Source organism: Phoca vitulina, unplaced genomic scaffold (assembly GCF_004348235.1).
Source record: "Phoca vitulina isolate PV1807 unplaced genomic scaffold, GSC_HSeal_1.0 scaffold2, whole genome shotgun sequence".
Taxonomy (NCBI): Eukaryota; Metazoa; Chordata; class Mammalia; order Carnivora; family Phocidae; genus Phoca; species Phoca vitulina.
The window spans coordinates 65,420,349-65,446,134 of record NW_022589705.1 but is presented as its reverse complement, the minus strand read 5'-3'; the positions used below and the strand labels follow the sequence as shown (position 1 = coordinate 65,446,134).

Sequence of the window (25,786 nt, the reverse complement as noted above, 5' to 3'; positions counted from 1 at the left end):
TTAGCTAATATTTTGTTGAGGATTTTTGCATCTGTGTTCATGAGAGATATTGGTCTGTAGTTTTCTTTTTTTGTAGTGTTTTTACCTGGTTTTGGTATCTATAATGCTGACCTCATAGAATGAATTTGGAAGTTTAGCTTCTTAGTCTTCACAGGGACATTGTCATGGTTGTTACTCTGAAATAACATCTGAAAGTCCTTGACCTTAAATGATCCCAGATTCTTCTGTATTTTATTGATCACGCTTAATGAACCAGAAGTGGTCTTTTCCTCACTCTAAATTCTGAAGGGAAGTAGCCACTTGTTAGCCAGTTACTGAGTTCTCAAGTTTCTCGGAGCAGCTGGACTTGTGGGATTTGGAGATTGGAGAGGTGTAAGGGGTCTGCAACTATGCTTCCTACTCCATACCCTGTATTGCTTCAGACTGGGAAGAAGCAGACCTCCTAAATGAGTTTACAGCAGCTCCTGGAGGGAGGGGGTAGGGGTCAGATTTGCATACCTGCTAGTTGATGGAAAGAAGAATTTTTGAAGGCTGGGATTTCTCCAGATATGGCCACAGTTCGACAGTATCACAGAGATTGCACAGGTGCTTTAGTTTTTGCTCCCACTATCCACTGAGATGACTGTGGAGAAACATAGAGGAAAATGAAATGCCAGGTCTTGCTCCAAGTGACCAAGTGACTGGGATGGTATTGAACAGCAGTCTGGTTTAACCCAGTTCTTGCCGTAGGCAGCAGAGCATCAGCTCAGAGGCCTTCTAGGTTTCCTCCCATCAGCTGAGAGTTCGTGTGGCTGACTCTGTAAACATCCAGTACTTTCATCTTACTGGGATGAAGGAATTAAGAACTGTTCTTTATCTTCGAGGATCCTGGGGCAATGGCCAGAGCCTGTTGAAATGGAAAAATTAGCCAGTTCCTTGTTTCGGATCCCAGCTGAGTCATGGCGTCTGTATCAGGGTGTCTGACTTTTTTTCCCCTGGCGGCTGTTGCAGATTTGCCAATTGAGATTATGTGTACCTTCATAAAAAGGCATGTGGCCTGGAAATATGATCTTTAGTATTTTGGATTTTCTTTTAAATTTTAAGTAAGATCATGGCAAATGAAATTAGAATCAATTATCTGTCCCTCCAGTGTCAGGAGATCTTCATTTTCATACACAAGGAGTTTAGAAATAATGGTTTGATATACCTTACACATGTAAGGTATACAAGTATCTTATTTTAATCCTTATGACAAATCCTATTCATCCATTCATTCATTTAACAAATATTTTTTGAGAGCCTGCCATGTGCCAGGCAGTGTTCTAGGAATTGAGAAATACAGCAGTAAGCAAAGCATACACAAGCTTCTGACCTCATGGAGCTTAGATTCTAATGGGAAGAGAGACAACAAACGAAATGAATTTGCAAAATATATAGTATGTTAGTGATAAGTTCTCTTGAGAAAAATACATTGGGAAATGGAGCTAGAGAGTTTGGGGAGGGAGTTACATTTTAAATAGAATGATTAGGGGGGCACCTGGGTGGCTCAGTCATTAAGCGTCTGCCTTCGGCTCAGGTCATGATCCCGGAGTCCTGGGATCCAGCCCCGCATCAGGCTCCCTGCTCCGCGGGAAGCCTGCTTCTCCCTCTCCTACTCCCCCTGCTTGTGTTCCTGCTCTCGCTCTCTCTGTCAAATAAATAAATAGAATGATTAGGGGCAAATTCATGGAGAAGACTGCACTTGAACAAAAACCTGAAGGATGTGAGGAAGCAAACCATGAGGCTATCTGGGGAAACAGAGGCAAAGGAAATACCATTTGTAAAGGCCCTGAGGCAGTGGCATGCGTGGCCTACTCTAAGAAAAGGGAGGAGACCCACGTGTCTGGAGTAGAGTGAATAAGAGGGAAAGAGGGAATGGAGATCCAGACCATGTAAAGCCTTGTAGGCCACTGTAAGAACATTGACTTTTACTTTCAGTGAGACAGGGAGAATTTTAAGCAGAAGATTGACTCTGATATTACTTACATTAAAAAAAAATTTTTTTTACAGTTTTGTTGAAGTATGATTGAATTATACTAGATTGTACATGTTTATAAAACGTACAATTTGATGGGTTTTGATATATGTATACATCTGTGAAACCATTATGACAGTCAAGATAAACATATCTATAAGTCCCCCAAATTATAATCCCTCTCCTGCCTCTGGTCAGGCAACCACTAATCTGCTGTCACTGTAGGTTAGTTAGCATTTTCTTAAATTTAATATAAATGGAATCATTCAGTATGTACTCTTTTATGTCTGGCTTCTTCTTGCTTTCATCATAATTATTTTGCGATTCATCCATTGTGTGACTTAGTAGTTCATTCCTTTTTTACTGGATAGTCGTCCACTCTATGGACATATTATGATTTATCGTTCATGTCAGTGGATATTTGAGGTGGTTTCTAGTTTTTGGCTGTCACAAATAATAAACAGCATATAGTTTGGCCCTGCTATTTTGTTCAATCTGACAGTCTCTGCTGTAATTCAAATATGTATTTAGAACACTTATTTTTTATGTGATTATTGGTGTAATTGGTTTAAATCTATTATCTTATTATTTTTCTCTTTTGCCCAACTGTACTTGTTTTTCCCTTCTTTTTTTTTTTTTTGCCTTTTTTTGGATTGAGTATGTTTTATGGTCCCATTTTATTTCCTTTGTTGGCTTATTAACTGTACCTTTTTTTTAGTAGTTGCATTAGTATTTATAGTATAAAATTTTAACTCACTTCAGTTTACCTTCAAGTAATATTATATCACTTCACATTTAATGTAAGAGCCTCACAGTGGTGTACTTCCATTCTTCCCTCCGAGCCTTTGTGCTGTGGCTGTCCCACATTTTGTATCTACATAGGCTTGTAAAGCCCACAGTAAATTATTATATTTCCTTTAAAATCCAGTTATCCTTTAAAGTCGTTTTAAAAATAAAAACAAGATTTATATTTGCCATATATTCACCATTTCTGGTGCTTTTCTTTGCTTTGTGTAGATCTAGATTTCTATCTGGTATCATGTCCTCCTGCCTGAAGGCCTTAATGCAGGTCTGTTGTTAATGAATTATTTCAACTTTTGTATGAGTGAAAAAGTCATTATTTTGGCTACCTTTTTTAGAGATATTTTCACTTGGTATTGAATTTGGGGTTCCCTATTTTTAGGTGTTTCTTTTCTATCTTCTGACTTGTATCATTTTCCAATGAGAAGTCTGTTGTCGTTATCTTTGTTTTTCTGTGTGTTACATAATTTTTCTATGTGGTACTATTAAGATTTTATCACTGGTTCTAAGTAATTTGATTATGATGTACTTTGGTATATTTTTCTTCTGTTTCTTGTGCTTGGGGTTCATTGAGTTTCTTGGATCTGTGAGTTTATAGTTATCAAATTTGGAAATTTTTCAGCAATTGTTTCTTCAAATATTTTTTTGGCCTCTCTCTTCCCTTTAGGGACTCTAATTACACGTCTAGTCTGCTTGAAGTTGTCCCACTGCTCACTGTTGCTCTTTCCATTTTTAAAAATTTGCTTTTCTGTTTCATTTTGCATAGCTTCTCTTGCTATGTCTGGATTCACTGATCTTCTGCAGTGCCTCATCTCTGTTAATGCCATCCAGTTTAATTTTCATCTGAGACTTTTATTCTCTAGAAGTTCTATTTGTGTTCTTTAAATATCATAAATATTCATAAATCTCTCCTTCACATGCCGATACTTTCCTGTAGCTTATTGAAAATATGGAATATAGTTATAATAACAATTTTAATGTTCTCTTAGTTCTATCATCTGTATCATTTCTGCATCTGTTGATTTCTCCCCCCTCATTATGGGTCATATTTTCCTGCTTTTTTCCATGCCTAGTAATTTTTTATTACCTACAAAACTGTGGACTTGTTATATGCTAAATATTTTTTATTCCTTTTTTAATTTAAATTCCAGTTAGTTAACATACAGTGTAATATTAGTTTTAGGTGTAGGATTTAGTGATTCAACACTTCCATACACCTGGTGCTCATCACAACAAGTGCTCTCCTTAATCCCCATCATGTATTTAACCCATCCCCCCCTGCCCACCTCCCCTCTGGCAACCTTCAGTTTGTTCTCTATAGTTAAGAGTCTGGTTCTTGGTTTTCCTCTCTTTTTTTTCTTTTTCTCCCTATGTTCCTTTGTTTTGTTTCTAAATCCCACATATGAGTGAAATCATGTGGTATTTGTCCTTCTCTGACTGACTTATTTTGCTTAGCATAATACTCTTTAGCTCTATCCACATCGTCTCAAATTGCAAGATTTCATTCTTTTTTATGGCTGAGTAAGATTCCGTTTTGTGTGTGTGTGTGTGTGTGTGTGTACACCACCTCTTCTTTATCCATTCATCTGTCAGTGGACATTTGGGCTCTTTCCATAATTTGGCTATTGTTGATGGTGCTGCTATAAACATTAGTGTGCATGTATCCCTTTGAATCAGTATTTTTGTATTCTTCGGGTAAATACCTAGTAGTGCAATTGCTGGATCCCAGGGTAGTTCTATTTTTAACTTTTTGAGGAACCTCCATACTGTCTTCCAGAGTGGCTGTACCAGTTTGCATTCCTAACAACAAACAGTGTAAGAGGGTTCCCCTTTCTCTGCATTCTCACCAACACCTGTTGTTTCTTGTGTTGTTAATTTTAGCTGTTCTGACAGGTGTGAGGTGGTATCTCATCATGGTTTTGATTTGTATTTCCCTGATGATGAGTGATGTTGAACATCTTTTCATGTGACTTTTGGGCATCTCTATGTCTTTTTTGGAAAAATGTCAATTCGTGTCCTCCGCCCATTTTTAAACTGGATTATTTGTTTTTTTGGGTGTTGAATTTTATAAGTTCTTCATATATTTTGGATACTAACCCTTTATCAGATATGTCATTTTTATTCCTTTCAATATTTTTGAGCCTTGTTCTGGGATACAGTTAAGTTACTTGGAAATAATTTGATCTTTTTTTTTTTTTTTTTAAGATTTTATTTATTTATTTGACAGAGAAAGACACAGCGAGAGAGGGAACACAAGCAGGGAGAGTGGGAGAGGAGAAGCAGGCTTCCCGCAGAGCAGGGAGCCCGATGCGGGGCTCGATCCCAGGAGCCTGGGTTCATGACCTGAGCCAAAGGCAGACGCTTAACGACTGAGCCACCCAGGCACCCCAATAGTTTGATCTTTTTCAGGATTGCTTTTAAGCTTTGTTAGGTAGGACCAGAGTAGCATTTGGGACTAATTTTTTCTTGCTGCTGTCCCATGAATAACCAGATTTTCCCCTTCTGACTGGTGGGAGCACAAACTATTCCTGACCCTATGTGTACACTGAGGAATTTTCACCTCCTTTTCTTGGGTAGTTTTCTCAACTCAGGGAGACTGCCAGGCTCTGTGCAGGTCACTTCCTCCCTGCACTGTTGCTAGGAAGTCTTTTCAGATAGTAAGCTCGGGTAATCATAGGACTCAGGTTGTTTGTGCCCCTTCTCTTAGCGATCCCTGTCCTGAATTACTACTTGTCCAGGGTCTGAAAATGGTTCTTTTTTTTTTTTGTCTAGCTTATTATATAAGGTGAGAGGGTAATTATATTATTTGTTACTCTATCATGACTGGAAGTAGAAGTCTTTTCTGAATTATATTTTAAAGGCTGTTTTGTTGAGAATAGATTCCAGGGGAACAAAAGTGGAAGCAGGAATACCAATGAGGAAGCTAGTTTATTTAATTCAGATAAGAGGTGATGGTGGCTTGATCCAAGGTGGTAGTGGTAAAAGAAGTGAGAAATGATCAGATTTGGATATATTTTGATGTTAAGGCCAACAAAATTTATGATGGGTTGATATATAAAAGAAAGAGAGGAGTCCAGAATGACACATAAGGTTTATATTATCTTCATTTTATAATTGGGAACACCAGAGCATGAGCATTTATGAGGCTTGTTCAAGGTCAAACAGCCAATCTCAAACTCAGGTCTTCTTTTTTTTCTTAAAGGTGAGGTCACACTGGATGAGGGTGGGCCCCAAATCCAATGGCTGCTGCCCTTTTTTTTTTTTTAAAGATTTTATTTATTTATTTGACAGAGAGAGACACAGTGAGAGAGGGAACACAAGCAGGGAGAGTGGGAGAGGGAGAAGCAGGCCTCCCGCTGAGCAGGGAGCCTGATGTGGGGCTCGATCCCAGGACCCTGAGATCATGACCTGGGCGGAAGGCAGACGCTTAATGACTGAGCCACCCAGGCACCCCGCCCTTTTTTTTTTTTTTTTTTTTAAGATTTTATTTATTTGAGAGAGAGAGAGAACACGAGCCTGGTGAGGGAGAAGCAGACTCCCCGCTGAGCAGGGAGCCCGACGCGGGGCCGGATCCCAGGACTCTGGGATCAAACCTGAGCCGAAGGCAGACGCTTAACCAACTGAGCCACCCAGGTGCCCCTCAAACTCAGATCTTCTAATTGCAAAGCCCTATCTCTTTCTACTGTACCACAGTGACACTTAGATTGTGAGTAGGATAAGCTACAAGTACTAAAGGAGTGCAAAGAAAAGAGAGACTTTTTCCTGCTTGGAAGAATAAAGGAGCATTCATACAAATCCTCATTTGAGCTCATGCTTTCTAAAAATTTGGTGTAATTAGGTAAGTCCAGGAGGGGAGGGCATTAATTATTGAGGGAATAGGGTAACCTGAAGTACAGAATTCTCTGATGTATCTTTTGACTCAGGATTCCCTTGATCTGGGTAAGCTCTCTGAGGGTCAATATAGTTTCATATGTATGTTTTGTAAAATTTCTCATGTTCAAAACTGAAGGGCCTAGTGACAATATTTGTATCCTATTTGCCCTTAGAACAAGGGGCTGAATAAGCATAGGTATGTTTCTTTTTAAGAAAACCCAAAACACAAAATCTTACCTAAGATCCTTAACTTAAAAAAAAAAAAATCTTTGGGGCACCTGGGTGGCTCAGTCAGTTAACTGTCTGCCTTCAGCTCAGGTCATGATCCCAGGGTTCTGAGATTGAGCCCCGCATCGGTCTTCCTGCTCTGCGGGAGGTCTGCTTCTCCCTCTCCCACTCCCCCTGCTTGTGTTCCCTCTCTAGCTGTGTCTCTCTCTGTCAAATAAATAAATAAAATCTTTAAAAAAAAAAATCTTTATAGGAGGGTTAATTTGAATCACCATGGTAAGGAGTTTGAGTTATATTCCAGATGTGATGGGAAGCCATTGGAGGGTTTTTTTTTTTTTTAAGATTATTTATTTTAGAAGAGAGAGCTCACGTGTGAGTGGGGGAGGAGCAGAGGGAGAGGAGAGAGAGAATCTCCTGCAGACTCCCTGCTGAGTATGGAGCACTACGTGGGGCTTGGTCCCAGGACCCTGAGATCATGACCTGAGCTGAAATCAAGAGTCAGGAGCTTAACTGCCTGAGCCATCCAGGTTCTCTGCCATTGGAGTTTTTAAAAAGGGAATTCACATGATTTCATCTATGGATTTTAAAATATTAACTGTGGCTGATAGGTGAAGAATCGACTGGTAGGAGCAGGGGGATGGGCAGGAAGAACCAAAGTGGAAGGAAGATCCTTTGGAAATCTTTTATAGATTTGAACTGGAGTAGTAGTAGTATTGGAAGTAATGAGAATGGCTTGCACTCAGGATATATTTTTAAGGTATAATTCCACAGAACTTGCTGGTTGTTTTGGATGTGGGTGTGAAGAAAAGAGAAAGAACAATGATTCATAGGTTTTTGCCTGAGCATCTGGATGAATGGTGGTACCACACAGTGAGATAGTACAACTTAGGGAGGAGCAGCAGATTTTAGAGGGAAATTCAAGAGCTCTGTTTTGGAAATGTTAATTTGAGATGCCTTTTAAGACATCCAGTTGGAGATGTCAAGTAGGCACTTGAATATATGAGTCTTGCACTCACAGGAGAGAGCACAGTGTTAGCAATAAAATAAAACTCTAGGTATCAGCAACATCAAAGATTTAAAACTATGAAACTGGAAGAGCGCCTGAGTGGCTCCGTTGGTTAAGCATCTGACTCTTGATTTTGGCTCAGGTCATAATCTCAGGGTCGTGAGATCAAGCCCTGCGTCGGGCTCCATGCTGGGCGTGGAGCCTGTTTAAGATTCTCTCTCCTCTCTCCCTTGCCCTTTTCCCCCAACTCCCTGCTCATGCTCTCCTTCTCTCTCAAAAACTATGAAACTGGAGGAAAAAAAAAAAAATCATTTAGGGAGTGAGTGTAGGGAGAGAAAAAAGATATTTCAGATCTGAGCCCCAGAGTACTAAAGGATTTAGTGGTCAGGGAGAGAATGAACTAGCAAAGGAGAATAAAAGATGAGCAGCTAGTGAGATAGGAAGACCAGGAAATCATCATGTCCTAGAAACTAAACAAAGAAAAGTGTCTCAGGAAGAGTTACACAGATATTAGGTTGAACAAAAGGGGAACACACACAAAAATACATAGTGTTCAATTCTACTTATTGGAAATCCAGTAAAACAAAAATAATACCATATGATAGAAGAAAGTGATTGGGAGACAAGGAGTTGACTGGAAAGGGGCACATGGGAACTTTCTGGGGATAATAGAATTATTTTGTTTTGGATGTTGTTATACGGATGTATATAATTATCTCATTGAACAGTACACTTAAGATCTGTGTATTTTATTAACTGTAAATTATATCCCAATTAAAAAAAATTTTTTTAAAGAGGAAGTTAAAACTAAATGATGTTGACGTTACATAAGATGAGGATCAAGATCTTTGGTGATTTTGACAGCAGTGGTTTCAGTGGCAGGATGGGGATGACTGTCTAGAGTGGGCTGAAGAGAGAATAGGAAATGAAGGTGTGAAGATGACAAGTATAGAACCCCCACATGGAATCTTTCCTAAAGATGGGAGCAAAGAATGCACAAGTCAGGGAGGTCTAGGAAAGATTTTGTTTTTATTTTTGTAAGGTAGAAATGATAGCATGTTTCTATGATGATGAGAATGATTTAGTAGGAAGTAGAAATTCATGGCATCGGAGAGGGAGGGCAGTATAGGTGCAGACTTCTTACAGAAGAGAGAGTCAGAATAGTTGCCTTCGGTAGGAGCATGGTCTTTCCTTCTGTTGTAGATAGGAAACTAGAGTATATGGATACAAGTTTAGGCCAATAGACTTGTATAGCAGAATATGAACTATTTTTGTGTCGTTGCTTTTTACCCCTAGTTGAATAAAATGCAAAGTCAGCAGATGAGGCTGAGATTTGGGGAAGGAGTGCTGGAAGTTTGGAGAGAAGATGCGAATTAGTTGTCTTGGAGAGAGAGTGAGCACACATTGCCTAGGTAACTGTAATATGGTTAAGGAGACCCACTTGACAGTTATCATCTTAAATATAAAGAGACACTGGCCAGCATGATTTGGGGTTTTTCTTTAGTCCCCTTCAGCTGCCTGAGTGCAGTTGTAAAATAGATGGAAAGTTGGGTTTAAAATGGTTGGGATTTCACCAGGACTGTGGTGTCCTGTGTGTGTATTGGGAGGGGGTTAAGCAAGGTTTCAGTTAGAACTAGAATTTAAAATGAATGTTGAGGGGTGCCTGGGTGGCTCAGTCATTAAGCGTCTGCCTTCGGCTCAGGTCATGATCCCAGGGTCCTGGGATCGAGCCCCACATCAGGCTCCCTGCTCCGCGGGAAGCCTGCTTCTCCCTCTCCCACTCCCCTTGCTTGTGTTCCCTCTCTCGCTGTGTCTCTCTCTCTGTCAAATAAATAAAATCTTTAAAAAAATAAAATGAATGTTGAACAAAGAAGTTGGGAATATAGGGAGTTTGCTGACGACAGAATGAGTTCATGGAAGCACAGTGTAAGCTTTTTTTGTTGGAAGATCAGAGAATAGAGGGAGACTGTGTCAAATTAGAGAAAGAGAAGCTTGGACATATGATGGTGACTAAGGTAATGAGGGCTGTGAGACAGGATTAGATTCGTCCTGATGGTTTCTTAGGGAAAAGTGCTTATTATTTCTTATCATGATCTCGTTCTTGAGATTGATCTCAACCCTTTCTGTGGTTTCTTGTCACATTTCCAGTAGTTCTTTATGACAGTCTACCAGCTCTACAGAGTCTGGCTGTGATCTACCCCCATAGCCTTTATAACCTACTCCTTTTCCTATCATTCTCCCCTCCTTTCACCCACTTTACTATTTCTTGAACATTCCACCTGCTCCCCCACCCCTCTCTCTTTATCTTTCTTCATAGCAGTACTCCAGTTTGAGGACAGAGACTTTCTCTTGTTTCCTATCGCTTCCCTAGCATCTAGAACAGTGCCTGGTGTGTCGGGTAGGTGTTTGGTAAATATTTGTTTGGATGAATATAAGTAGCAAGCTTCCCTAATGCCTTTCAAATAAATTTATACACATTTTCACTAGCAAGTATAACATGAAATGGCTTTTCATCATGATTTGGTTTTCTCCAACCACAAGAAAAAGCCTCAGGCATTAATTAACCTGTTATAGGAAGACAGTTTTTAGAAAGAACCCAGGCCTGTTCTGAAATTTATGGTGAAATGAAAGTATTACTTAATTCTTGATTAAGCAGGTTTTTTAAAAAAGATTTTATTTATTTATTTGACAGAGAGAGACAGCAAGAGAGGGAACACAAGCCAGGGGAGTGGGAGAGGGAGGAGCAGGCTTCCTGCAGGGCAGGGAGCCCGATGTGGGGCTCGATCCCAGGACCCTGGGATCATGACCTGAACCGACGGCAGCCGCTTAATGACTGAGCCACCCAGGCGCCCCAGCAGTTTTTTAAAAAATAAATTTCATGGGTTAAGTTAATGGTTTCATTTTTATGGCAAGAACATTAATTTTTATGAGATATGAGAATATGACTTGGTTTTTTGTTTTCTAAATCAAATTTACCATGACCTTTCTTCTTTAGATACCATTAAATCATGGTTGTTACCTTTAGAGGAGCTCCTTGAGTTTGCTTGGGAAGCAAAACGAAAACATTAGAAAAGTGCAATGGTAATACAAGATAAAAGTCAAGACAGTGACAAAAGTTATTATAAGGTGGAACACTATGAATTATGAAGTCTTTCTGGGGCAAACAGGATTTGCTGACCCAGTTCAGTTTAAAGTAGGATACTGCTCAGTCCATAGAATGATGTCACTCTTGTTCCTCAGTAGCCATTTAAGTTCTCTGAGCCCATGGAGGACCCTGTTATAACTGACATTTCTGTTTTCATTGCAGTTGTCGGACAAAAAACCGCAAGAGTTTGATTGTGACCTCTAGCACATCACCTACACTACCACGGCCACACTCACCACTCCATGGCCACACAGGTGAGTGCTTGAAGGTTAAGAAAGGTGGGATGAAAGAGTGGCCAGTGACACTTCTTTCCTACTTCTCACTTTGTGTGGCTCAGCATATTACATTGTTACTTCACTTGGTTGACTGAGGCATACCAAGTTCATGGGCATGCTTTCCATGGGAGAATGTGTTCAGTCTGTTTTTGACTCTTAGTTGTTTCTTACCTCGACCTGCCAACATTCCTTTTGGTCTTGTACATATTTTGGGGCCAGGTTTGTATCCTGGGTCCATGGCCTCTGTTGGGGTATACTGAGAGCATGTTATGGCTCCAGTCATCTGGGGCTGTGTGAAAAGAGCTTTATTAAATGTTGTCCTACCATGCCCAAGGGGCAGTCCTTACAAAGATGGTTTTCTGCCTCATGGGACTCCTGATAACTTTCTCTGTTAGAATAGGAGTCAACAAAGGTGAGAGGAATATTTGTTTTTTGTTGGTATTGATTTCACGTATTGGAATTGAGCAAAAGATCTCATATATTCAGACTCTGCTCCATCTGGAATCTGGGCTCCTCTAGACAGTATAAGGACTGATTTAGTTGCCTCTGACTGGGGAATATAGAAAAATTATGAGGCAGAAGACCTTATTTGAGTTAGCCATACATTTTAGTCTAGACATGTATTTTTGTACCCCAGGGAAGCCAGTGAGGGGCCTTAGCTTTGCTAAAGGGGTTGTTGCACTGTTACACTGTTCATTGCTACATTATTTACAGTGGAAGTTCCAGACCTCGGTGTAATGGAAATGGAACAGGCTTAGAACCGTAGGAAGCCGTTTAGAGCTTACTGCATGGGTTTGGTAAGCCATGGGCCTTGTGTATCTTTGGGCAATAAAACAGTACCAAAGCAATGCAACAGCTCATCATCAAGCCAGATAAGACAGGTCTGTTTCACTTGGGTTTGTCTCCTTGCTCACAGTTTACTGTGTCTTTGGAGGGAGAAAATGAGGGTGCATGTGGAATAGTTGTGTAAGCACACTGAGAGTCTGGTGATTCTGAAATTGATCTTTGTACTTGGGAGAAGGTTCTCACTTTACTGGGCTCATCTCCAGCTATTCAGTGTGCTCATGGACCTTTTCCAGGAATCCATAAAACTCTTAAACACTAACTCTCACATTAGAAGACACCACGAAGAGTGCAGGGGGACCCAGGGGATTGGAGATTTACTGAGACTGGAAAGCAAAGCTCTCATTGTGTTTAGGTATGTTCCTCAAACAGACTGGGTTATGTGCACTCTACCCTGGAACTTTGTAAAAACAGCATATATCTGACCTTGCCTTTTCATCCTATAGAAATAAATTTAGCATCTCTAGACCTTATACATTATTTCACAACTATAATGTGAGTACTAGGCATTAATTACTACTGGCTGTTCCTCTCTGAGATGATTATCTCTCTATTTAGATCCCCAGCAGTTAGAGTTTTGGATCAAATCTTCCCTGTTCAAGTGACTTTGACTGAGAACATCATCTGGTCTTTTCAGCCTGCCTAGGGCTGTGGACTCTTGCTTTGAGTTAATATGTATAACATACTTCATACTCCATAAATGTTACCTGTCATCATCATCATCTCTCCCCAAATCACTGCAAAAAATCCAGGTGGGCCTCAGACCCAGGAAAGAAGGATTGACGTAAAAGCCTAATTCATGGCTGTAGACTCTTTACTTAACCTATATGTTGAGAAAGGAAGCACTGATTGTTCCATGCAGATCAAACTTGCCATTAGTTTATATCCTCAGATCTTATACATCCTGATCTGTTGAGTAATATGAAGGCTGTTGATTTGAAAGTAGGTCTATTTATTCTATACAGTTCATTCCATTATTAAACACTTACTATATATAATATAACTACAGTAAGGTCAGTTTAGTAGGTACTTAGTCATTCTGGAAATAGAACCTTCCTAGTTCGTTGTTTTTTTAAAATTTATTAACTATGCTTTTTAGAGCAGTTTTTAGGTTCGAAGCAAAATTTAGCAGAAAGTACAGAGAGTTCCCCTATACTCCATTCCCCCACACGTGCATAACTTCCCCCACTATCAGTATCCTGCACCAGAGTGGTACATTTGTTAAAGTCAATTAATTTACATTGGCACATCATTATCATTCAAAGTCCATAATTTATATTAGAGTTTGCTCTTGGTGTTGTATACATCCTGTGGGTTTTGACAAAGGTACAATGACATGTATCTATCATTGTAGCATCATGCAGAATAGTTTCACTGCCCTAAAAACCCCCTGTGCTCTGCCTTTTCATCCTTCCTGCCTCCAAACCCCGGCATCCGCTAATCTTTTCACTGTCTCCATAGTTTTGCCTTTTACAGAATTTCATATAGTTGGAATCATACAGTATGTAGCCTTTTCAGATTGGCTTATTTCACTTAGTATTTGCACTTAAGATTTCTTCATGTCTTACCATGGCTTGATAGCTCATTTCTTTTAAGCACTGAGGAATAATATTCCATTGTCCGATGTACCACAATTTATAAATCCATTCACCTACGGAAGGGCATCTTGGTGGCTTCCAAATTTGGCAGTTATGAATAAAGCTATTATAAATATCTCTGGGCAAATTTTTTTGGACATAAGTTTTCAGTTCATTTGGATAAATACCAAAGAGCTTGACTGATTGCTGGATCATATGGTTAAGGGTATGTTTAGTTGTAAGAAACTGAAGAACTGCTTTCCAAAGTGTACCATTTTGCATTCCCACTAGCAATGAATGAGAGTTCCTGTTGCTCCACATCCTTGCCATCATTTGGTGTTGTGTTTTGGAATTTGGCTATTCTAATAGGTTCGTAATGGTATCTCGTTTCAGTTTTCATATCCCTAATGGCATATGATGTTGAACATCTTTTCATATGCTTACTTGCCATCTTTTTTGGTGAGGTGTCCGTTCACATCTTTTGCCCGTTTTTTAATCAGGTTTGTTTTCTTATCTTGAGTTTTAAGTGTTCTTTGTATATTTTGGATAACAACAGTCTTTTATCAGATAGCTTTTGCAGTTATGTTTTCCTAGTCTTAGGCTTGTTTCTTCATTCTCTTTTGCATAGCAGAAGTTTTTAATTTTAATGAAAACCGACTTAATTATTTCTTTCGTGGATCATGCCTTTGGTGGTGTGTCTATTTTTTATTTATTTAGTTAGTTATTTTTGAGAGAGAGAGAGTGTGCGCTCACGCAGGGGAGGAGGGACAGAGGGAGAGGGAGAGAGAGAATCTTAAGCAGGCTCCATGCCCAGTGCAGAGTTTGATGTGGGGCTCCGTCTCATGACCCTGAGATCATGACCTGAGCCAAAATCAAGAGTTGGATGCTTAACCGACTGAGTCAGGCGCCCCTGGTGTTGTGTCTAAAATGTCATTGCCAGGGCTCTTGTGTGGCTCAGTTGGTTAAGCCTTTGGCTCAGGTCATGATCCCCAGGGTCCTGGGATTGAGCCCCTCGTCAGGCTCCCTGCTCAGCAGGGAGTCTGCTTCTCCCTCTTCCCCTCCCCCTGGCTCGTGCTCGCACTGTCTCTCTCTCTCAAAAATAAATAAATAAATAATCTTTTAAAAATTTTAAATAAAATGTCATTGCCATACTGAGGGCCATCAAGGTTTTCTCCAGTGTTACCTTCTAGGAGGTTTATAGTTTTGCGTTTTATGTTTAGGTCTGTGATCCATTTTGAGTTAATTTTTTTTTTTTTAAAGATTTTATTTATTTGACAGAGAGAGACACAGTGAGAGAGGGAACACAAGCAGGGGGAGTGGGAGAGGGAGAAGCAGGCTTCCCGCGGAGCAGGGAGCCCGATGCGGGGCTCGATCCCAGGACCCTGGGACCATGACCTGAGCCGAAGGCAGACGCTTAACGACTGAGCCACCTAGGCGCCCCCATTTTGAGTTAATTTTTATGAAGGTCTGTAGATTCATTTTTTTGTATGTGGATGTCCAGTTGTTCCAGCACTATTTGTTTTGTTTTGTTGCTTTTGCTCCTTTGTCAAAGATCAGTTGACTATATTTATATGGGTCTGTTTCTGCCTGTTTTTTCTGTCTCTATTCTCTTCCATTAATTTGTCTTTTCTTTATCTATTGCCATACAGTCTTGATTACCATAGCTTTATAGTAAGTATTGAAGTCGGGTAGCATTAGTTCTCCAACTTTGTTCTTTTTCTTCAATATTAAGTTGGCTATTTTGGGTCCTTTGCTTCTTCATATAAACTTTAGAATCAGCTTGTCATCATCCACAAAATAATTTGCTGGGATTTTGACTGGGATTGTGTTGAATCCATAGATCAAGTTAGGAAGAACGGACATCTTGACAATATTGAGTACTATCTATGACCATGGAATATCTCTCCATTTATGTAGTTCTTCTTTGATATCTTTCATCAGAGTTCTGTAGTTTTCCTCATTTAGATCTTATACATATTTTGTTATATAACTAAGTATTTCATTTTTAGAGGGTGGTAATGTGAATGATAACATGTTTTTAGTTTCAAATTCTGCATTGATAGCATATAGTAGTGTTGACTTTTGTACATTAACCTTGTATTCTGCAGTTTTGCTGTAATAGATTATTAGTTCTAGGAGGTTTTTTGTTGATTTTTTTCAGATTTTCTGTATAGGCTATCATCATCTGTGAACAAAGACAGTTTTATTTCTCCCTTCTCAATCTGTATACCTTTTATTTTCTTATTGCATTAACTAGGACTTCCATTGCAATGTTGAAAAGCAGTGGTGAGAAGGTACCACTTGGTGGGAAAGCTTCAAGTTTCTCACCATTAAGTATGATGTTAGCTGTAGGGTTTTTTTGTAAATGTTCTTTATCAAGTTGAGGAACTTTCTATTCCTAATTTGCTGAGAGTTTTTTAAACCATGAATGGGTTTTGGATTTTGTCAAAAGCTTTTTCTGCATCTGTTGACGTGACCATTTGATTTTGTTTCTTTAGCTTGTTGATTTAATGGTTACATTAATTGATTTTCAAGTGTTGAACCAGCCTTGCATACCTGGGATAAATCCCCCTTAGTTATGTTGTATAATTTCTTTTTTTTTTTTTTTCTGGCTACAAATTTATTCAACACAAAACAATCTCCAACTTCACTGAGGTGGCTGACCATGTCCATGACCAAATCTGCCTCTAAATGGGAACTCAGTTGCTGACTCAGCCCCGGCCTTGGCTTTCTTGTCAGCACCAGGGGGCACAGCGCTTCGTCTGTAGGTGTCTCAACTTCCCCTCGTGTGAGTCTTGCAGGTTGCTCTCCCTCCAGACCTTTGGGCCATGGTCTGCCAGTCTCAGGGTGGCTGCGGCGCAGAGTGGCAGGCACAATCTCGGGGGGCAGGTGGAGGTAATCACAGAGATACTGGATGCCCTTGTTGGTAAGGTACCAGTAGAAATGTTTCCAGGCAAACTGTTCCTTTACGTAGCCTCGTGATTTGAGAGACTGCATGGCCTTCATGACGTGAAGGTTGGGCACATTCTTGTCTGCCAGCTCAAGGTGTTTGGGCATGTGGACATCCTTCTTGGCCACCATCACTGCCTCCTTGAAAAGGAGTTCATAAATGGCAGTTCGGTTCTTCTTGGGCATCAGCATCTCAGCGACTGCTATGTTCGAGGCTGGGGCTGGAAAGGATGGTGTATAATTTCTTTTAGGCTTTGTTGGCTTTGATTTGCTAATATTTTTTGGAGGATTTTACATCTTTCATGAGAGATAATGGTCTATAGTTTTTTTGTTTTTTGTTTTTTTTCTTGTAATGTCTTTGTCTGGTTTTGGTGTTAGGTTAATTGTGGCCTTATAGAGTAAGTTCCCCCTGCTTCTATCTTCTGGAGGAGATTGTGGAGAATTGGTATAATTTCTTACTAAATGTTTGATAGAATTTACTATTGAACACATTTGGGCCTGGTGCTTTCTATTTTGGAAGGATATTAATTATTGATTAAATTTTTTAATATAAGCCTATTCGGATTATCTATTTCTTGCCTGAGCTTTGGTAGATTTTGTTTTTTAAGGAATTGGTTTATTTAATCTAGGTTGTCATATTTATGGGCACAGAGCTGTTCATAACATTGTTTTATTATCCTCTTCATGTGCATGGAATCTGTAGTCAGGTCCCTTCTTTAATTTCTAATATTAGTGATTTGTGTCTTCTCTCTCTTTATCTTAGCCTGGCTAGAGGTTTATCCATTTTGTTGGTCTTCTTAAAGACCCAGCTTTTAGTTTTGTTGATTTTTTTCTGTTGATTTCCTGTTTTTGATATCATTGATTGCTCCTCCATCATATTATTTCTTTTATTTACTTTAGACTTAATTTGCTCTTTTTCTAGTTCCTTAAGGTGGAGGCTTAGATGATTAATTTTAGATCTTCTTTTCTAATATATGCATTTAATGCTATGAATGTCTCTGAAGGCTGTGTTTCACTGCATCTCACAAATTTGGGTAAGCTGTATTTTCATCTTCATTTAGTTAAAAATATTTTGTAATGTATTTATTTATCTTGAGATTTCTTCTTTGACCCATGTGTTATTTTAAGGTGTGTTTTTAATCTCCAAGTATTTTGCGATTTTCCAGTTATCTTCTGTTATTGATTACTAGTTTAATTCCATTGTGATCTGAAAGTAGATACTGTGTGATTTCTGTTCTTTTAAATTTGTTCAGATATGCTTTATGGCCCAAAATGTGGTCTGTCTTGATGAATGCTCCATGTGATCTTGAGAAGAATGTGTGTTCTGCTGTCATTGGATTAAGTAGTCTATAGATGTCAGTTATGTCCAGTTGATTGATGGTGCTGCAAAGTTTCAACTGTGTCTTTATAGATTTTCTGTGTAATGTAAACATGGTATTGCTGAGTCATAGAATAACTGTATAAATTTTTGGAATAAGATTAACAGGTCAGTGGTCATGCAGATTTATATGATGTTTGTTAAATATCACCTGATTTTATTTTATTTATTATTTTTTAATAAAAATTTTATTTATTTATTTGACAGAGAGAGCAGGAACACAAGCAGGGGGAGTGGGAGAGGGAGAAGCAGACTCCCCGCTGAGCAGGGAGCCTGATGTGGAGCTCGATCCCAGGACCCTGGGATCATGACCTGAGCCGAAGGCAGACACTTAATGACTGAGCCACCCAGGTGCCCCTAATATCACCTGATTTTAAACTAGTATACTGGAACTTAGAGGATGACTTCCTTGAACCTTTGGACCAAGCCCCAGTAATTTATTCCTCTTTATTCCCTAACACTTGCAGCCTCCTCACTCTATCTTCCTTGAATGCACTAAGGCTAATTTCATTATCCCTTATTCCTGTTAATATCAGTCACTACAGGAATCCCCTGGCACACTTCCCTCCCATCTCCTACACTCTTAATTCCTATAAATCTCTGAATATTCCCTGTTTTGTCCCTTTTTCTCAACCCTCTCTGACTCTTGAAACACTTCCAGTGTACCTTTTGGAATTTATTATCAGCAAAATCTCCTATATTCTCAGTCTTCTTCTAATGGAATCCTGTAGGAGAGGGAGGGGTTAGAATAGATTGTCCTGCAGCTCTCTCAAGTGTTAGCTCTTACCTATCCCATGACCTTATACCATTGGGCCAGAAAGGAAGAGGAAGATGCCCTTATCTTTTCATTATTCTCCCTTTTTTTTTTTTTTAAAGATTTTATTTATCCATTTGACAGGGAGAGACACAGAGAGAGAGGGAACACAAGCAGGGGGAGTGGGAGAAGGAGAAGCAGGCTTCCCACTGAGCAGGGAGCCTGATGCGGGGTTCAATACCAGGACCCTGGGATCATGACCTGAACTGAAGGCAGATGCTTAACGACTGAGCCACCCAGGTGCCCCTCCCTTTCTTTTTCTTAATGTCCCCAACCTTTGATTCTTATACTATTAAATTTTATCACTATCCATCATTGCAGTTGTAAATATCTTAGCTCTTGACTCTATTACTCTTCACTTTTTTTTTTTTTTTAAAGATTTTATTTATTTATTTGAGAGAGAGAATGAGATAGAGAGAGCATGAGAGGGTCAGAGGGAGAAGCAGACTCCCTACCAAGCAGGGAGCCTGATGTGGGACTCGATCCCGGGACTCCAGGATCATGACCTGAGCCAAAGGCAGTCGCTTAACCAACTGAGCCACCCAGGCGCCCCATATTACTCTTCACTTTTAACTCCTGTTATTCTTGATGGTTTGAATATACTCATTGATTTTTCAGTTGTTTGAACTCCAGTCTTCCAGTGAGCTTCTCCTCCATAGTACCTCAGTTACTTAGACTGTGCCTGCATAATTTTAGTTTCATTCTTCTTGCTGCTGTCTAAGCACCTCCAATCTTTCTACCTTGTGCCATCTAGAAACCCCATCCCCCCCAAACCAAACATTTAATTCCAGGATCTCCAGTCCTTGAGACCCTTAAATATATTAAGTTTAGGATGCCTTCTAAATACTGATATGGGTAGATCAATGTATTAGGCTGGAGAGTACCTGGAAGAGAACATAAGGAGCCAACAGAATACCTACCCCACCTCTAGGGCCTGTGATGCAAAAGGATGTGTAAAAGCAAAGTTATTACTTGAAAGAACTTCAGGGGAAGCTATGTATTCAGGGTGAGAGTCAAGTTTCACCTAATAAATATGTTAAGGGCTATATTAAATATATGTCCAGGGTGCTTGGGAGTACAAAATCAAGGATAACACTGGCAGTTGCAAGATCAATTAAGAGACCACTGCCATTGTCAAGATGTAAGGGAGTGTTAGAAATGGAGAAAGTATATGTATAGGAGAAAAATTTATGAGGTTAAATAATCAAGGGATCAGAATCAATTATCTCCAGATTTCCTGCTTAGGTGATTAATGAGTAATAATACCCTTAGCTTAAATAAGGAATATTGAAGAATCAATGTAAGGGAAGGAAAAAGAAGATCCAAGAAGCAAGTCTATACATATATGGACACTTGATTTATGGTGAGAGTAACGCTGGGACAATTATATGTCCATATGGAGAAATTGAAAGATTTAACTCTTACTTCACAGAAATCAATTCCAGGTAAATTTTAGATTTTTTTTCAGTCTCATTAAGGTATGATTGATAAAGTTATAAGATATTTAAAGTATACAACACGATGACGTGATATGCATTGAATTGTAGTTTTAAATGTGAAAGTCAGTACCCTCCAATTCCATCCACATCGATGCAAATGGTAGGTATTCATCCTTTCTAATGGCTGAGTAATATTCCATTGTATATGTGAACCACATCTTCTTTATCCATTCATCTCTTGAAGGACATCTCGGCTCTTTCTACAGTTTGGCTATTGTGGACATCGCTGCTATGAACATTGGGGTACAGGTGCCCCTTCTTTTCACTACATCTGTATCTTTGAGATAAATACTCAGTAGTGTAATTGCTGGGTCGTAGGGTAGCTCTATTTTTAACGTCTTAAGGAACCTCCATACTTTCCAGAGTGGCTGTACCAGCTTGCATTCCCACCAACAGTGTAAGAGGGTTCCCCTTTCTCCACATTCTCGCCAACATTTGTTGTTCCCTGTCTTATTAATTTTAGCCATTCTAACTGGTATAAGATGGTATCTCATTGTGGTTTTGATTTGTATTTCCCTGATGACTAGTGATGTGGAGCATTTTTTCATGTGTCTTGTTGGCCATCTGTATATCTTCTTTGGAGAGGTGTCGGTTCATGTCTTCTGCCCATTTCTTGACTGGATTATTTGTTTCTTGGGTGTTGAGTTTGTTAAGTTATTTATAGATCTTGGATACCAGCCTTTTATCTGATATGTCATTTGCAAATATCTTCTCCCATTCTGTGGGTTGCTTTTTAGTTTTGTTGACCGTTTCCTTTGCTGTGCAGAAGCTTTCTATCTTGATGAAGTCCCAATAGTTCGTTTTTGCTTTAACTGGAGGGTATTATGCTAAGTGAAATAAGTCAGTCAGAGAAAGAATTATCATATGGTTTCACTCATATGTGGAATATAAGGAATAGTGCAGAGGACCATAGGGGAAGGGAGAGAAAACTGAATGGGAAGAATTCAGAGAGGGAGACAATCCATGAGAGACTCTGGACTCTGGGAAACAAACTGAGGGTTGTAGAAGGGGGGGGGGATGGGGTAACTGGATGATGGGTATTGAGTAGGGCACTTGATGTGATGAGCACTGGGTGTTATACACAACTAATGAATCGTTGAACACTACATCAAAAACTAATGATGTACTATGTATTTGCTAATTGAACATAATAAAAATAAATGTGAAAGTCAAAACACTATTCTTTTAGGTGTATAGGAGGGGTCTCCTGACTGGCTCAGTCAGTTCAGTGTGGGACTCTTGATTTTGGCTCGGGTCATGATCTCAGAGTCGTAAAACCAACCCCCACATTGGGCTCTGCACTCAGCACAGAGTCTGCTTGAGATTCTCTCCCTCTCCCTCTGCCCCTCCTCCTGCTCTGCTCGTGTGTGCTCTCTCTCTCTCTCAAATAAATAAATAATAAATAAAATCTTAAAGAGAGAATATCTTAATTTAAAAAAAAACATAAAGGGAGTTTTTTTAAGGATGTAAAGAGGTTAATACTTTTGACTACCTTAAAAGTAAGAATTTGTGGACATTAGAAGATAATGTGAAAAAGCAAGCCACAACGTGGGAGAACATAATTATGCGCTTAAAACTGGTAAAGGGCTTGGATTCAAAACCTGTAGAGAACTCCAGCAAATCAATAAAATAAAAAGTAGTATGACTGAAAAACATCCAAGGGACTTGAACAGGAGTTAGTTAACAAAAGCAATCCAAATGGCCAATAAATACATGAAGATACTTTAATCTTATAGTAATTATGGAAATGTAAAATAAAATCACAATGAAATGCCATTATGTGACCACCAACAATGGCTTGAAGTGACAAAACCAAGTGTAACTAAGTATATGAAACACTGGTAATCCTTAAACACTATGGTGGAAGTATAAATTGGTACAAACATTTTACAAAAACAGTTTGGCATTTTTTTCATATAAAGTTTAAAAATAGACAAACTAGAACATGAAAAGTCACTTATTTGTATGACTCCATTTCTATGAAATGTCCAGGATGGGCAATTCCATAGAAACAAAGTAGGGGCTCCTGGGTGGCTCAGTCGTTAAGCATCTGCCTTTGGCTCACGTCATGATCCCAGGGTCCTGGGATCCAGCCCCACATCGGACTCCCTGCTCAGCGGGCGGCCTGCTTCTCCCTCTCCCACTCCCCCTGCTTGTGTTCCCTCTGTCTCTCTCTCTCTCTCTGTCAAATAAATAAATAAATAAATAAATAAATAAATAAATAAATAAAATCTTAATAAATAAAAGAAAGTAGATTAGTGGTTTGCCAGGAGCGTAGGGAGAGAGGAGAATGAGGAATGATTGCTAACAGGGACAGTTTCCTTTTTGATTGATAACAATGTTCTGGAAGTATATAGTGGTGATAGTTGTACAACTTTGTGAATATACTAAAAACCACTAAACTGTACACTTTAAAAGGTTGGATCTTATAATATGTGAATTATATCTCAGTTTTTAAAAACTATATGAGAAAAAAACTAAACTCAAATATTTAGAGATGCCTACCTAGTTGATAAAGCTATAAAGAAATGATTGCCATAAAAGTAAGGGCAATGTAAAGGGGAGGGACTTTGGAAGGATTATATAGAGGGATTTTGGAAGACGGCATTGTTAAGCTGGATGGTGTTTACATAAGGGCTTGCTATATAATTATATTCCTTTATAACTAAACTGTGTTAAGTGAAGCAGCTGGTTCAAGGTCAAATGACTGTTCCCTGTTCTGTTTTTATATGTTTCATTATAATTTGTTTCTCTGGCATGGATGACTGTTTGCCTTTGAACTGTCTCCTCCAACTGCTAAACTGCTTGGTGTTGGTAAAGTTGAAAAAAGCCTGGTTTATAGGCTGCTGGGTTTTCTGTCTTGAGATTTTCTTTGTCCTATTGATCCATTTCTGGCTGTTTTTAAGAAAGAGTTCTTTTTTTTTTTTCTTTTTTTAAGAGTTCTTCTCAATAATGTGATTTTTAAGAATTAATTTAAATATTTGCTTCAAAATGTTAATATTCTGACATCTTAATTTTCTTATTTTTAAGTTTTTATTTAAATTCCAGTTAGTTAACATACAGTGTAATATTAGTTTCGGGTGTACAATATAGTGATTCAACACTTCCGTACATCACCCAGTGCTCATCACAACAAGTGCATTCCTCAATCCCCAGCACCTATTTAACCTATACCCCACCCACCTCCCCTCTGGTAACTACATTCTTCATAGTTAAGAGTCTGTTTCTTGGTTTGCCTCTCTCTCTCTCTTTTTTTTCCCTTTGCTCATTTGTTTCTTAAATTCTACATATGAGTGAAATCATATGGTATTTGTCTTTCTCTGACTTACTTTGCTTAGCATATTCTCTAGCTCCATCCATGTTGCAGATGCCAAGATTTCATTCTTTTTTATGGCTGAGTAATATTCCATTGTATGTATATACCACATCTTTTTTATCCATTCATCAGTTGGTGGACACTTGACCTGTTTCTATAATTTGGCCATTGTAGATAATGCTGCTATAAGTATCGGGGTGCATGTATCCCTTTGAATTAGTGTTTTTGTATTCTTTGGGTAAATGCCTAGTAGTGCAATTGCTGGATGGTAGTAGAGTTCTATTTTTTTTTAAGTTTTTATTTAAATTCCAGTTAACATACAGTGTAATATTAGTTTCAGGTGTACAATATAGTGATTTAACACTTCCTCACAACACCTGGTGCTCATCACAAGTGTACTTTTTAATCCCTATTACCTATCTAACCCATCCCCCCACTCACCTCCATTCTCACATCTTAATTTTCCCCTCAAAATAAGACCAATTCAGAGGCACCTGGGTGGCTCAGTCGGTTAAGCATCTGCCTTTGGCTCAGGTTGTGATCCCAGGGTCATGGGATTGAGCCCCTCGTGGCACTCCCTGATCAGCAGAGAGCCTGCTTCTCCCTCTCCCTCTGCCCCTCCCCCTGCTTATGCACGCATGTTCTCTCTCTGTCAAATAAATAAATTTAAAAATCTTTAAAATAATAAGACCAGGGCGCCTGGGTGGCTCATTTGTTAAGCGTCTGCCTTCAGCTCAGGTCATGATCCTGGGGTCCTGGGATCAAGCCCCACATTGGGCTCCCTGCTCAGTGGGAAGCCTGCTTCTCCCTCTCCCTCTCCCCCTGCTTGTGTTCCGTCTCTCGCTGTGTCTCTCTCTGTCAAATAAATAAATAAAATCTTTAAAAAAAAAAAAAGACCAATTCAAATTATTGATTTTATTTTGTCACAACCCTCAGATTGGTAATTTTGGCCTTTTTAAGGTAAAGTGAATGTTGGAGAAATAGAGAAAACAGGAAAAGTAGTGTGCCATTTTTAGGCCATGGCATCTGGTGGTATAATAAACAATTTCTCTGGTCTTTATCCAAGGTTCCTGGTAGAGAGCTTCTAGAAACCTTGTAACTTCCAGGGTGATAGGAGTGTCTTTGTTATGCTAATGGAGCAGTTCAAAGCGGCCCTCTAGGTAGCTTCAAGATGGCGGCTTGTTCACCGGGAAGGAAGACCAAGCACATGATTAGAAAGTTGGAGCTTTGGGCCAGCCCAACCTCCTGGGGAGGGGATAGGAGGTGGAGACTGAGTTTAGTTGTACAGCCAATGATTTAATCAGTTGTGCCTGTGTAATGAGACCAAATTAAAAACTGTAGGCACCAAAGCTCCGAGTAGAGCATCCTGGCTGGTGAACACATTTATGTGCTGGGAGGGCAACACACCCTGTTTACACAAGGAGAGGGCACAGGAGCTCTGCATTCCTTCCCTGACCTTGCCTATGTGCATCCTTTATAATAAAAGTGTAATACTAAATATAACACTTCCTGAGTTCTGTGAATTGTTCTAGTAAATTATTGAACCTGGAAGAGGGAGCTATGGAAACATCCAAATTTATAGTCATATGTCCAAAGTACAGGTGGCCTTGTCACCTTCCTCCCCCCAAGATTTATGGCTGGTGTAGGAAGTGAGGCAATCTTGAGGACTTTGCTCTTAATCTGTCTGATCTGTACTAACTATGTGTGGTTGGTATCATAATTAAATTGTAGTACACCTACTTAGTGTCAGAATAGTATCCTTTGAAAAATCTATTGGAGCCTGGCCAGTTGGAAGGAATGCTTGTTACGATCTGTTATTTTGTCAGCTTTCAGACATTATTATTTCCCTTTGAACTATAGAAATTTTTTGCCAAAGATTACCATCTCAGACACAGGTAACAGTTTTTTTTTGTTTTTGTTTTTTAAAGATTTTATTTATTTATTTGTTAGAGTGGGCGAGAGAGAGTGAGCAAGGGTACAAGCAGGGGGAGCAGCAGAGGGAGAGGGAGAAGCAGGCTCCCTGCTGAGCAAGGAGCCTGATGTGGGACTCGATCCCAGGGCACTGGGATCATGACCTGAGCCGAAGGCA

At 39.4% G+C, this 25,786-nt stretch overlaps 1 protein-coding gene and 1 pseudogene across 6 annotated transcripts in view; one reads left to right on the top strand and one right to left on the bottom strand.

Moving 5' to 3' along the window:
- MAST2 (microtubule associated serine/threonine kinase 2) overlaps positions 1-25,786 on the top strand; it is a 221,440-nt gene that overhangs the window by 142,854 nt on the left and 52,800 nt on the right. For all 6 annotated transcript variants that reach the window (XM_032429999.1, XM_032429995.1, XM_032429988.1 and 3 more), the window contains one exon: positions 11,209-11,300. In XM_032429999.1, the coding sequence (XP_032285890.1) occupies positions 11,209-11,300 (92 nt within the window). The remainder of the gene's footprint in view (positions 1-11,208; positions 11,301-25,786) is intronic.
- Positions 16,389-17,181, bottom strand: LOC116648187 (annotated as a pseudogene).